The sequence below is a fragment of the Belonocnema kinseyi genome, chromosome 9 (assembly GCF_010883055.1).
Source record: "Belonocnema kinseyi isolate 2016_QV_RU_SX_M_011 chromosome 9, B_treatae_v1, whole genome shotgun sequence".
Taxonomy (NCBI): Eukaryota; Metazoa; Arthropoda; class Insecta; order Hymenoptera; family Cynipidae; genus Belonocnema; species Belonocnema kinseyi.
The window spans coordinates 123,503,302-123,518,577 of NC_046665.1; the positions used below are offsets into that span (position 1 = coordinate 123,503,302).

The 15,276-nt window shown below is 30.1% G+C and overlaps 1 protein-coding gene across 4 annotated transcripts in view; it reads right to left on the reverse strand.

The window, feature by feature from the left end:
- LOC117179923 (fatty acyl-CoA reductase wat-like) overlaps positions 1-15,276 on the reverse strand; it is a 143,884-nt gene that overhangs the window by 101,346 nt on the left and 27,262 nt on the right. For all 4 annotated transcript variants that reach the window (XM_033372145.1, XM_033372144.1, XM_033372143.1 and 1 more), the window contains exons 5-8: positions 13,133-13,255; positions 12,702-12,827; positions 7,352-7,512; positions 6,132-6,241 (exon numbers count right to left, since the gene is read on the reverse strand). In XM_033372145.1, the coding sequence (XP_033228036.1) occupies positions 6,132-6,241; positions 7,352-7,512; positions 12,702-12,827; positions 13,133-13,255 (520 nt within the window). The remainder of the gene's footprint in view (positions 1-6,131; positions 6,242-7,351; positions 7,513-12,701; positions 12,828-13,132; positions 13,256-15,276) is intronic.

Here is a 15,276-nt window from a genome sequence, read left to right on the forward strand (position 1 = left end):
ATGATTCGTAATGCTGTAACTCATTTTTACAATCGCATAGGTTTTTGTCAAGAAGCTCAAGGTTTTTAGTTCGAACATCTTCACTGAAGCGTGAGAGGCAAGGCGACTCACGCTAATCAAGAATTTACTACGTCCACGTCGTTGTTCCTGGGTAATTCTAAACGTAAACGTAAACTGTTTGGAAAAAACCTTGAAAAAAAAAATTCAAATATTCAAAACGCTGTAACCAAGATCAATACAGAGCTCACCAATGAATTTCTCGTTGAAATTTACTTCAGGAATTGCACTAACCTCTTGGAAAACTTTGTTAATTTCAAATAACTTCTAGCTGACCTTGAACGTCACAATTGACCTATGACTTAGGTTCGTACTTGAACGTAGAATTTTCCGCTCTATCGATTGCATTTGTAAAAAAAGGAGGTTTCCATTTTAAAAAACAAAGTTGACCTTCAAAGAGCCATGAAGGTTAACTTCAAGGTCAAAATGAAGGTCACCGTTGATTCAAATAACCTCCATAAATCTTTCATCATTTGTAAAGTTAATTTACAAGAGATTAAGCAAAATTTAATATTTACGAGAATTTTGAGGAAGAAAAGATTGGAAACAATTTCTGTCAGGGATCTGTAGGTTCATTTACTTTTAGTGTTGGGGGCAACACTAGATGGCACTGATTTGGAACGTAAGTCTTCGAAACGATACATGGGAGTGCCTTCACTATGCCTACTGGGGAGCTAAACTATGCATTTGTTCAGGGCTAAGAGGGCAACATGGAGAATACACAAGCCACGAGTAACGTTGTGAAACAAATAATATCAAATAAACAGAATAACTACAAATAAATGTGTGAAATAATTCAACCTTATCGAGCCGGATTCACTGGATATGTTAAGCACACCCAGTGGGCACAAAGTTTGGAGACGATTTTACGACATCGTTACGACATATTTACGACATTTTTACGACATCCTATGTCCATATCTTTAAGTTGTCTTTACAATATCGTAAATAAGTCGTATGATCTGACGATGTCTTTACGACATCACAAAGATACCGGAACTACATGGACATAAGATGTCGTAAAGATGTCGTGACTATGTTGTAAAGACGTCGCCAAATTTTGTGCGAACTGGGCATTTTGGAGAAAGCACCCAGTGGGCAAAAAGTTTGGCGACGTCTTTACGATATCGTAAATAAGTCGTATACAGTTACAACAATGGCATACCTGATTAACCTTCAAATCTGAACAACATCAACCAACAGAAGTTTATACACAAAATAATCCAAATGATTTGGGGAGTCTAATCGATATTCATCAAACACTGATTATAAGGAATAAATTTAAACACGAAGAGGATCCAAGTACAGAAAGAAGTTAGATTCATAAAAGCGAGGTGAGTGTCCGATTCTTTTGTCTTTTTTCGTTTCTCATTTTGCATCCTCCTTTGATATGAGTCAACACGAAACAAGATGAGAACATAATCATTAAAATCACTTCACATAAAACGCGGTCATAGTAAAGCACAATTACGCGTTTTAAAACAGTAGTTACAAAGTTCAACAGTTCTACTCAGTTAACTGTTTTCAAATTACCCCAGTGGGCACAAAATTTGGCGACGTCTTTACGACGTCGTTACGACATCTTTACGACATCCTACGTCCATGTCGTTTTGCTGTCTTTGCGATATCGTGAAGACATCGTCAGATCATACGACTTATTTACGATATCGTAAAGACACCTTAACGACATGGACATAGGATGTCGTAAAGTTGTCGTAAAGACCTCCTTAAACTGTGTCCCCACTGGGACGTTTCTCACACGTGAAAATACCGTGGAATACATTTCATTTTATCCAAACTCAGATTGAGAATGTGTTGAAAGTGTCAAATTAGATACGGAATTACCTAATCGGCTGGATTTTAAAGGAGAATTATTAGAATATAATTGCTTAAGCAAACAAATGTATCGCATCAAGAGAAATTTCTGGATATTCCTCACTCAGCGCTCAAGATCAGCTGGGTACGAGTTCGCATTTGATAAATCCCACACAATTAATTGATCAGACAGTATGAAATTTCAATTTGAAATTGCCTATACTTAAAATGCCCACTTTCGGCCTGCAACTATATGAAGGCCTGAGATCTTTTGAGCGAATCTAAAGGCACTTTTTGACATGTCTGTAATATCAAAGGTTTTCCATTTGCGTCAACTTGTCGACGATCTTTTAAATCATTATAGAGTGTTAGAAGTTTCAAATTGACCGTGTGATCAGTGGTAAGTACAAAATTCGATTATGCTATTAAACGGGACTAGGAAATAAAAGTTGTAGAATTTGAATCAAAGCTTCCTACCTTCGCGAACTTGGAAAAATTTTTTTAAACCCGTTTTCAAATCCTATAATCCTTGACACAAAACAATAAGAACATGCCAATCAAACGTCAAGGAGCTGAAGGTAATGCAACTTCTCATTTTATCACACACAAAAAAGAATGTCCAGTCTGCAAAGGTAATCATGCTATATTTTCTTGTCAGAATTTTTTAAAGCTTCCGTAGAATCTCGATTTAAATTAGTAGAATTTGCAAAATTATGCAATAATTGTCTCAGATCTAATCACCCTACACATAAATGCTTTTCAGGTCCTTGTAGAAAATGCGGTCAAGAACAAAATAGTCTTTTACACAGCAAATCAAGATCGACACAACGATCAAAGTTAAAATAATTCAGCTTAAAATGATTTATGTACATCCTGACCGATTGCAGTGTAATAACAGGCATTTTTTTCGTTAAATGGTTGACTCTATTCACACTTCATCGCGAGGCATTTGTTTCCCTGATATTGATGCTTCTTTCCGGCCTCATTAATACTTGGTGTTAAACTTTTTTGTTGACTAAAATAATAATCTTGTTCGGAGCTTCATGCAGAAAAAACTTATTATTTCAAAATTCTAAATCCTGCCGATTTCATATTCGTAATTTGAATCATTGAAAATTGGCGAAAGTTACTGAACGGTTTTTTAAACAGAAGACATCCTACTAATTTAACAATAAGTACTTTGACTGAAAGAGCTCACAGTGGTATTCTTGTTCTTGAACGCCGACATTATGAGCACAAAGAAAATTATGGACAAGATGTGAATATTCTAGCAGCTGTTCATGTTGATCCACAAATCAGTACTCAAAAAATTGAAAGAGAGATAGGTATACCACAAAGTGCAGTATCAATAATCACCGGCCGACAAATTTTAAAGCCAAAGACCAGACCTAACTTTTCCGAAGGATTTTGATGCGCTGAATCCGAATCCGAACTCAAAATTGCTCCTGTACGTCAGGTTTTCAAGATATCCTAACCTAAATGTGCAAAAAACGCGTTTTTTAACTGTTTCTGAGGTTATGTAACCGAAGAAGAAAAATGTCTACCACAAAGCTAATATGTAATTGGAAAGTGCTAATCTTCCCCTTTCAAACCTGCTTGAATTTATTAGGATATCTTTATTTTTCACTAAAATATTGTAATTTGAACTTTTTTGTTTTAGCGTTTTAACCCATTAACGCTGAGGTGCTTAGATTTATACAACGCATTCTCTATTGCTGACATTGCGATACTTTTTCTTCAAAATATTATCTCAGGAGTTTTCGAGGGTTCCCTTTCTATTGCCGGTGTCAGTTTTTTGTTATAACCCCTAGAAGATCCAATATGGCGTCCACAATTTAGGGCTTTAAAAAAGAACAAAGGATCCCGCACAAAATGCCAACAAAAAAGCGTGCAGTCGTTTGGAACCAAACTTCGCACATTGATAAAACAAAAGAAGACGACCTGCGCGGAATGCTACTGCGCACTCTGTGTGCATTCGAATGTTCACATTCGCCGTATGTGCGCGCCGTTCTACGGCGCAGTCAGTCTTCGATCCCTAGCTCAGGCCAAACAGGTGGTTGAATAACAGTCTGCGTCTTGGTACCTTGGTCGTCCCAATTTGACAAATTTAATCTACAAGCATGACAAATTGAGGTTGGTATCCACAGTTTATCCAAATTTTTATTGAAGTCCCATAACAGTTGACGTAAGACGTTTTCATCGAATCATTAATTGATCGACGGTATTTCTCCATTTCATACATTCCACAAACATGACAAAACGTATTAACTTTCTTAACGCAAGGAGTTCTTGAACTCATTTTTTTTCTTATAATGAACAGTAACTTGGAAATTATAAAACTCACTATATACAAAAATCACGATCGACACGAAATGTAACCGCTGGACCGATTTCAAATACAAAAAGGATTTTATTACCTACACATCCAACCGATAGCCCCCTACTCCAACGTGATCTCTAACATGGGAAGGTTTGTAACAAAAAACGAATTTCATCGCCTACGCATAACACGTCATGAAAGCGTCGCCATCTCAGTGATCCAGCTAGGGATCGAAGACTGTCTGCGCCGTAGAACGGCGCGCACATACAGCGAATGTGAACATTAGAATGCACAAAGAGTGCGCAGTAGCATTTCGCGCAGTCCGTCTTCTTTTGTTTTATCAATGTGCGAAGTTTGGTTCCAAACAACTGCACGCCTTTTTGTTGGTATTTTGTGCGGGATCCTTTGTTCTTTTTTAAAGCCCTAAATTGTGGCCGCCATATTAGATCTTCTAGGGGTTATAACAAAAAACTGACACCGAAAATAAAAAGGGCCCCCTCGAAAACCCCTGAGATAATATTTTGAAGAAAAAATATCTTACCGTCAGCAATAGAGAATGCGTTTTATAAATCTGAACACCTCAGCGTTAATGGGTTAAAACGCTAAAATAAAAAATTTTTAATTACAATATTTTGGTGAAAAATAAAGATATCCTAATAAATCCAAGTAGGTTTGAAAGGGTAACGCGTTTTTTGCACTTTTAGGTTGGGATATCTTAAAAACCTGACATTAGGGTCATGATGGTCAAGGTGATGTGCACCTTAACATTTCATCGACTTTTGCGAAGCATCTTGAACGTTTTTTTGCCCCGAAAACCAAGAAAATTCAGAAAAAGGGTATCTGGTCGTTTCTCAGGCATTTAACTTAATTTTTTACCTTTTCAAGGTCACAAAAACCATTTTTCCGCAGGTTATTTTTGACGTGTAGTTTCCCGCTCTTTTTAAATCCGCAGTCAAAAATAGGGGTTCTCATTTAAGAAAAGGGTTTTACCTCCATTTGATCTTGAAAATTGACCTCAAGGTCAAAATTAATAGTACAGTCAAATGTCCTCGGTCCTGGTCAACCTTTGTCCGAAACATTTCTTCTTAGACAAAGTATTTAAGAAGACATTATAAAACACATTGTTGAATTTTCAACTAACTGGATCAATTTTCGAGAAATAAAAAACACATTTTTATTTAAATCAGTGAAATTTTCAACCAAAAAATGATTTTTCGACCAAAAACATTTATTTTGGAACGTTAAGATAAATTTTCTTTCCAAAGAGACAAATTTGAAATAAAAAACATTAGTTTTCATATAAATTGTTGATTTTTAAACTAAAAGAGGCTTTTTTTCAATCTCAAATCAAAAAGTTAAATTTCCAGTTGATAAATTTTTAGTGAAAAAACTAATGTTCAAGAAAATATTTTATTTTTGATCAAAGAGATGAATCTGCAACAAAGAACATATAATGTAAAAATTGATGTTTCAACCAAAAAATATTTTAAATTGAAAGCCGTTGAATTAAACCAAAAAGAACGGATTTTCAACAAAGTATGTATTTTTTCAAATCAAAAAGATCAGTTTTGAACCAAAATTAAACAAAAACATATGATCGACCAAAAAATCAACTACTTTCGTATAAAATATGTTGTAAAAATTTTGTTTAAAATGTCAAATGTTTGGTTGAAAATTAAACTATTTTGTTGAAAATTCGTCTCTCTGGATTAAAACTTCAACTATTTGGTTATAAACGCAACTGCTGTGTTGCAAAATAATTTTTGATTGAATATTTTACTAATTTGTTCATAAACTATCTGTTTTATTAAAAATTAAACCAGTTCAGGTATACAACAAATTTGTTTGTTTTTTTTTGCTTAAAAATTCAACTATTTGATTGGCATTTTGGTTGTAAAGTCTGGGTATAGATTTCAAGAAAAAAATTATTTATAATTACCAATGGAAAATCTGTAGATGCAAAATGACAAATCACTCGCGTATTCTTTTATCAAACCTTCACCTGTTGCTTTTGAAAAGGTATAGGTGTTTGGAAATTTTCCTATGATACTGTAATGGAAACAATATTTTCGAATTTTTAGTCAATTACGTAAATATATAATACATAATTTAATTACACGAGCATGGTAAGTCACAACCAACTTTAACCTAAAAATAATATTGCAAGGACTTTTTTCACAGAATATTATTTTTACACAGTACGCGCATATTTTGCGCAAAAAAAAGAAATAATCTTAGAAGTGCTTTTTTCGAAATTGAAAATTTTGATCATCATCGAAAGATTCTAAATGAAAAACTGAAACTTAATTATACAGTCAAAACAGTGATGAAAAGTGTTTTGTAAAATTATAACTGTTGAAAAAGGTGATTAAAAAAATTACATAACTGAACTTTTTTTGCAGAAATTTTATTCTGGGATGATCGGATATTATTGAAGTGCAATTTAAAATTTCTTATTTTCTAGATTTTAAACATAATAAGCTTCTTTTCGCGTAAAAGCTTACTAAAAAATGATAATTAAGTTTTTTCAAAATGAAATCTGTTAAATCTACCCCATTACGACAGCAAAAATTCTAGAAACATGTTTTTAATCACCCCTTTATCTCAGGTTGTAATGAAATGATGGTAGAATGATTATTAACGTAAAAAAATTAGTAAAAAAAAACAAAAGCTTAGAATTTTGAAAACAAAAATATTGGAAAAAATTTTTACTAGGATTTTTTTGATTTGTTGAAAAGTACTTGTTTGGCCACATAAAACAATATTCAATAAATACCCAGTGGGCACAAAGTTTGACGACGTCTTTACGACATCGTTACGACATCTTTACGATAACTTTACGACACCCTATGTCCATGTCGTTAAGGTGTCTTTACGATATCGTAAATAAGTCGCATGATGTGACGATGTATTTACGATATTGTAAAGACAGCGAAACGACATGGAATTCGGATGTCGTAAAGTTGTCGTAAAGATGTCGCAACGATGTCGTAAATATGTCGCCAAATTTTGTGCCCAGTGGGTATTATCTAACGTCAAGGATATTTCGGTTAAAGTTGGTGGAACATGACCGTTTGCGGTTTTTTATATTTTAGAAGCAATAGATAAAATTCGAAAAAATTTTACCTAAGAATTGTTTTACTTTTCTTAAAATCTTACATTTTTGTTAGTTTCTGCTGATCCTCTCGTGAAAGATTTTTTTCTTTCATAAATTCCGTTATCGCTTTTATTTCTTCATATTTAATAGGTGATGGATATACTTTCTCTTCAATCTTATCATGAATAAGATTGCTGAATGCTGAAGATACGTAAACAGCAGCCTGTAATATATTAGTATAATTTTTTTTACATATAATTATCATTTTCATAATTATTTAAAACGTGATAAAACAGTTTTTTCGAATTCTTAAAATACTGAATTAAAATAAATACTGAAAAATAATTAAGGAAACGTAGATTTTCCGAAAAATGGAAATTCTCGAAATTTCGGAATAAAAATGAAAGTAAAGAAAATGTTTGTTTTCGAAAGTTCAATTTGTCGAAATTATTAAATCGCCGAATTTTCAAAATTTGGAAAATAGCAAACAGCCGAATTTCCAAGTTCCCGAAAAGAAAGATTTAACAGTAAAATTGTTGAAAAAAATGGAGAAAATAAAATATTGGTCTAACAAATGAAAATCTAAAATTTTGTGCTGAAATTGTAAAATATTTTTTTTAATGTAGACACGTTAAACGAAAATGAAATTGTAGGAAAAGAAAATGAAGAAAATAAAGGAAAAAGTGTTTAAAATTTGAATATTCGTTAATTAGCAATTTTCGGGAATTCCAAAATTACGCAACTTATTGATCTCCAAAACTTTAAATTTCGGCAACTTTTTATTTTCGAGAAACTGAAATTTCGTTAATTTAATATGTTTAAAAATTTGAAATTTCGGAATTTAATTATTTTTGTGTATTTCAAAATTCGTTAATATACTGTATTGTGCAGAACTTAGTGTTTTCGAGATTTTCGGCTATTTACATTGTTGATAATTTGAAAATGAATTTAAAAATACGAAAATTAACTATTTTTTGGAATTTGAAAATTCGGCAATATTCGGCAATATTCGGCAATATTGCGGAATTGTAATGTATTGTTTTCGAGATTTTTGAAATTTCGGCTATTTAATTTCTTGAAAAATTAAAAATGAATGGAAAAATACGATAATTTACTTTTCGTGAAATTTGAAAATTCGGCAATTTGCATTATCGTGGAATATGAAATTTCTACAATATTGACTATTTCCCAGAATTTAAAAATTCGACAACTGAATATTTTCCAGAAGCTTAAATTTCGGTAGCATACAATTTTTGAGAATTTAATATTCCAGCAATTTACTATTTTTGGGAATTTAAAAATTCGGTAATTTACTGTTTTTCAGAATTTTAAAATGAAAAAATTTGCTTCTATGTAAAATTTGAAAATTTAGCAATTTACTTTATTATGGAATATGAAATTTTTATAATTGACTATATTACGGAATTTCAAAATTAAAAAATGTATTTCTTTGTAAAATTTCATAATTCAGCCATTTACTTTGTTGCGGAATATGAAATGTTGACAATTTATTATTTTCGGACATTTAAATATTCGGCGACTTACTATTTTTCAGAAACTGAAATTTCGGTAGCTTAATATTTTCAAAACTTTTAAGTTTCAGCAATTTAAAGTTTTTTCTAATTTAAAAATTCGGTTATTTACTGTATTGCGGAATTAACGATTTTTTTAATTTAACTTTTTCGAGATACTTGAAATTCCGGACATTCACTATTATTGAGAATTTGATAATGAATATAAAAATACAATTGACTTTTTTTGGAATTTGAAAATTCGGCAATTTACATTATTATGGAATATGAAATATTGACAATTGACTATTTCCTGAAATTTAAAAATTGGGAAACTTACTATTTTCCAGAAATTGAAATTTCCGTGGTTTAATATTTTCAAAAATTTTCAATTTCGGAAATTTATTATTTTTTGAAATTTTAATATTCGGCGATTTACTATATTTCGGAATTTGACATTTTTTGGAAAGTTTTTGAAATTTCAGCTATTTACTATTGTTTAGAATTTTAAAATGAACCTAAAAATGCGAGAAATTTGTATTTTTGGTTCATTTTGAAAATTCGGCTATTTACATTATTACGGAATACGAAATTTTGAAAATGGACTATTTCCCGTAATTTAAAAATTCGGAACTTACTATTTTCCAGAAGCTGAAATGTCGGTAGTTCAATATTATTGAGAATTTAAAAATTTAGTATTTGACTATTTTTGAGAATTTGAAATCTCGGCAATTTGCTTTATTGCGGAATATGAAATTTCAGTAATTTACTTTTTTCGGATATTAAAAAATTCGACAAATTACTATTTTCAAGAAACTAAAATTTTGGTAGTTCCATATTTTCGAGAATTAAAAATTTTTATAAATGGAAAATGTTGCAGTTTATTTCGGAATATAAAATTTTGACAATTGACTATTTTCCGAAATTTGGAATTTCGGCAACTTGCTATTTTCCAGAAACTAAAATTTCCGTAGTTAAATATTTTTGAGAATTAAAAATTTGAGCTATTTACTATTTTTGGAAAGTTGAAAATCCTGTAATTTATCATTTTTTGAATTTTGAAAACTAAACAATTCACTTCTTTGTAAAATTTAAAAATTCGACAATTTACTTTATTGTGGAATATGCAATTTCCAAAATTTACTATTCTCAAGAATTTGAAATTTCGGCAGTTTACTATTTCCGTGTATTTGAAAATTCGCAATTTCACTTTACTTTGTGAATTCAAACTTCGGTAATTTACTATTTTCTGGAAATTAAAATACCGGCCATTAATTTTTGTTTTAAATGTGATATTTCAGAAATTTACATATTTGAACAATTTTAAATATTTGCATTTTTGAATGTTGAATATTTAGTAATTTAATATAATGCGGAATTTGACCATTACGCAATTTACTATTATTATACTATTAATTTACTCACTATTTGTTGCAAATTGAAATTTCGGCCATTAAATTTTAGAATTTTTGGGGGGGATTTTGAAAATTCAGTATTTCACTCTACTGTGGAATTTGAAAATTCAACAATTTACTATTTTCGTGAATTTAAAAATTCCGCAGCTTACTATTTCCTGCAAATTGCAAGACCAACCATTAATTTTGATTTTAAATGTAATGTTTGAGTAATGTACATACAGGGTGGACACGCTGTAGCTTACATACATCGCGAGTTGAATGCTACCCGAATTGCACAACAGCAGGGGAGAAGCCATTATACAGGGGTATTTTCATATTTCGCAACTTCAAAGTTTCATTCGGTCAAGTACGTGCATCTTCGGATCAAGTTTATCATAGTTTCCATGGTTGCGTTCGAAACTTCAAACGGATGCAAGTGTCAAAACAATATAGGTTATGTTATATTGTAATTACAAATAATAAAAGTGTTTAATTAATAATGAAGTGAGACATGTGAACTGAGAAGTAAAAGTCATTTTTTGTGTGCCAATAACGTTATAAAATGGCTGCTGAATGACAAATACTATAAAATAGTAATAATATTCTGCGCTTCCAGTGGGCGAAGAGTATCTTTAACCCTTATTTTTAATGCATAATAAAGGTATGTTATGAATAGACAGGATATGTTTCAAATAAAGTGAATGAAACATTACATGTGTAAACTTTAAATTGACATTGCCTACATTTACTGATATCGATTAGGGCAAACAGGTGAATCTGAACATAACCGTTTGAAGTTTCAAACGCAACCATGGAAACTATCATAAACTTGATCCGAAGATGCACGGACTTGAAGGAATGGCCGACCCGAATGCAACTTTAAAGGCGCGAAATATGAAAATACCCCTTTATTATGGCTTCTCCCCTGCTGTTGTGCAACTCGGATAGCATTCAACTCTCCATGTATGTAAGCCCCAGCGTGTCCACCCTGTATTTGGGGAATTTAAAATTTTAGCATTTTATCATTTTTGGGAATTTTATTATTTAAAATTTCAATATATTGCGGAATTTCACAATTCAACAATTGACTATTTTCGTCAGTTTCAAAATTCGGCCAGTATATATATTTTATCGTGGAATTTTATAATTCGATATTTGACAAACTGTCTTAAATTTAAAAATTCAGCAATTTACGAGATTGTGGCATTTCATGATTCGATTATTTATTATTTCCGGAAATTTTAAAATTCGGCAACTTAATATTTTCGGAAAAATTAAACCTCCACTATTTACTATTTTCGGAAATTTTAAAATGGGATCATTTGCTTTTTTCTAGGAATTAAAATCTCAACAATTTTATATTTTTGATACTATTTTTGGATTTTAAATTTCAGTGATCCATTTTTTTACCAAAATTAATAATTCGGCTATTTAGTATTTTCACGAATCTCAAAATTCAGCAATTTACTATATAACGGAATCTTAAAATACGTTAATTAACTATTTTCAGGAATTTAAAAATTTCGAAATTTACTATAATTTGTAATTTGATGATTCAACTATTTACTATTTTTAGAAAATTCAGAATTCTGTAAGCAAATTACTATTTTCTTGAAATTGAAATCTCGACCATTCAATATTTTTCAGGAAATTTAAAATTTGGTAAATTTCCTTCTTTCGGAAATTGAAATCTCAATTATTTACTATCTTCGAGAATTTCAAAATTCAATAATCTATTTTATTTCGAAATTTGATAATTCGAATATTTAGTATTTTTGGAAATTTTTAAATTAGGCATTTTACTAAATTGCGTAATTTAAATAATTGACTGTTTTCGGGAATTTAAAAATTAAGCAATTTACTTGGGGATGGCGGAATTTAATGTTGCGACTATTTACTATTTCATGGGTTTTAAAATTCGACCAATTACTATTTTCTGTAAATTGAAATCTTGACTGTTTAATATTTCTCGAGAATTTTGAAATTTAGTAAATTACTTTTTCCTGAAATTGAAATTTCGAGAATTGACTATTTTCTGGAATTTAAAAATTCAGAAATCTATTTTTTTGCGGAATTTAATAATTTGACTATTTATCATATTTTGAAAATTAAAAATTCGTTATGATACCATTTTCTAGAAATTGAAATTTCGACAACTTACTATTGTCGGGAATTTAGAAATGTAGCAATAAATTGTCTTTAATACGAAATTCGATAATTCGACAATCCACTACTTTGAGAAATTTAAAAATTCAGCTATTTACTTCATTGCGGAATTTGATTTGACTTTTCCCTATTTTCAGTAATTTAAAAATTCGTTAATTTACTATATTATGTAGTTTGATATTTCGACTATTTATTATTTTCGGGAATTTTCAAACTGGGCAACTTACTATTTTCTAAAAATTGAAATTTTGATAATTTACTATTTTCGGGAATTTTAAAACTCGGTCTTTAAATTTTCCAAAATTAAAAAATATTAAGAAAATTTCTAAGAATCTCACCTTTAATTTTTTGCATTCTTTGCAAAAATCGATGATTTCTTTCACACTCATGATATTCGTCACAAAAGCCTTTGGTAAAGGTTCATTAAACACAACAGAAGCTGCTGAGTGAAAAACTATGGACACCTGATAACAAAAATGGTAAAAAAAAAAGAAAAATATTTTAAATTTTCAAAATATATGATATATAATAATTACCCAGTGGGCACAAAATTTGGCGACATCTTTACGACAACTTTGCGACATCCTATGTCCATGTCGTTACAATGTCTTTACGATGTCGTAAAGATATTGTCAGATCATACGACATATTTACGATATCGTAAAGACGCCTTAATATATAACATAGGATGTCGTAAAGTTGTCGTAAAGATGTCGTAACGATGTCGTAAAGACGTCGCCAAATCTTGTGCCCACTGGGTAGTGCCCACCTCTTTTATAAGAAAATTGCGATCTTCAGCAGACAATCCTAAACCAGGTTTTTCTATATCACCATTTATTGCCACGACTTTCTGCTCAAAGTCAGGATTTTTCTGTCTTAAAGGATCAAAAACCTGCGTAATAAGAATACAATGTAAACTGCCATACACAATACTCAACACAAAAATTATTTTTTATGACACATGCATGATTTCAGCCCTTTTCGACGCCTGTGAAATGGGGCTAAAGGTCCAGATTTTACTCCCTAGGGAGAAAAAGTACTTTTTACTACCTAGGGAGTGAAAAGTGACGTCAGAAGTGAATAATGAAAATTATACATCTATGTATGACCTCACATTTTACGATTATCAGCCCACTCAACGTAAAAATTATTTTAATACAGTTTTGTGGTAAGTGATAGAAAGTTGCCATATAAAATTAATCAAATTACCGTAAATTACCAAAGAAAATTGCAAAAATTTTTAGCAAACTTCCAGAAATTTATGGAAATTTTTCAATTGAATTTTGGGGTAATTTATCGTAAGTTACGATAAATTAATTGTGATATCACCATAATTTACCAAAAATTGAATAAATTTCAGGCAATTTTAAAAAATGTTAAACATTGAAGTTTAGATAATTTATGGTGCGCTACTATAATATACCTATAATATTACCATAAATCGCCAAAACTTGCATAAATTCACACAAATTTATAAAAATGTTTCAAATGGAATTTTGGGCAATTTACGGTAAGTTACCATATTAACCTGTTAAATTACCATAAATTACCGGAAATCTCCACAATTTTATAGCCATTTTTAATTTGAGTTTCGGGCGATTTATGGTAAATTACCATAATTCACTTATTATATTACCATAAATTACCAAAAATTGCATAAATTTCCGGAAATTTATTAAAATTTTTTGCATTGAATATTGAGCAATTCATGTTAAGTTACCATAAATTGCCTGTAATATTACCATATAAAACCAAAAATTACATAATATGTCCGGAAATTTATTTTAAAAAAATTAAAATTGAATTTTGTGTAATTCATGGAAATTTACCATATTTACCTGTAAAAATTACCGTAAATGAACAAAATTTGTAGATATTTCTAAATTGAATTTTTGAAAATTTATGATAAGTTACCATAAATTACGTATAACATTTACGTAAATTACCAAAAATTGCATAAATTTGCGGAAAATGTATACAAAAAATTTAAATTGAAATTTGTCTGATTTATGGTAAATTGCCATATTTACTTGCCATAAATGTCCAAAAGTTTTCACAAATTTATTGAAATTTTCAAATTGAATTTCAGGCAATTTATGGTGAGTTACTATAATTTACCTATAATATTACCATAAATGACCCCAAATTGCATAAATTTCTGCAAACTTATGAAAATGTTTTAAATTGAATATTGCGCAATTTATGATAAGTTACCATAAATTACCTGTCAAATTACCATTATTGACCAAAATTTCCAGGAATTTATTGACATTTTTAACTTAAATTTTGGGTAATTTATATTAAATTATCATAATTTATCTATAATATTACCATAAATTACCAAACATTGCATACATTTTCAGAAATTTATAAAAAAAATTAATTTAATTTTGAGTAATTTATGGTAAGTTATAACATTTGCCTGTAAAATTATCATAAATAACCAAAAATTTCCATAAATTGATAGACGTTTTTCAATTGAATTTTAGGCAATTTATAGTAACTTACCATAAATTACCTAGAATATCACCATAAATTACCAAAAATTTCATCAATTTCCGGAAATTTATGAAATTTTTAAAATGGAATTCTTTATATTTTATGGTAAGTTCCCATATTTATATATAAACTTACCATAAATGACGAAAAATTTCCATAAAATTATAGACATTTTTCAATTGAATTTTGGGCAATTTATGGTAATTCACCATAAATTACCTTAAAAAATACCGTAAATCCTTTGAAAAAAGGTGTTAAAAAAAATGTTAAAAGTTAAGAAAAAGGGTAAAAAAAAGTGTATGTGGCAAAAATAATACGAGGGTAGTTCAATAAGTCCTTAGAATGACCAACAGATGGCGCGCGAATCGCTCCAAATCATCTGTTTTCAGTCAGCAAAACTCCCGACTAGATATA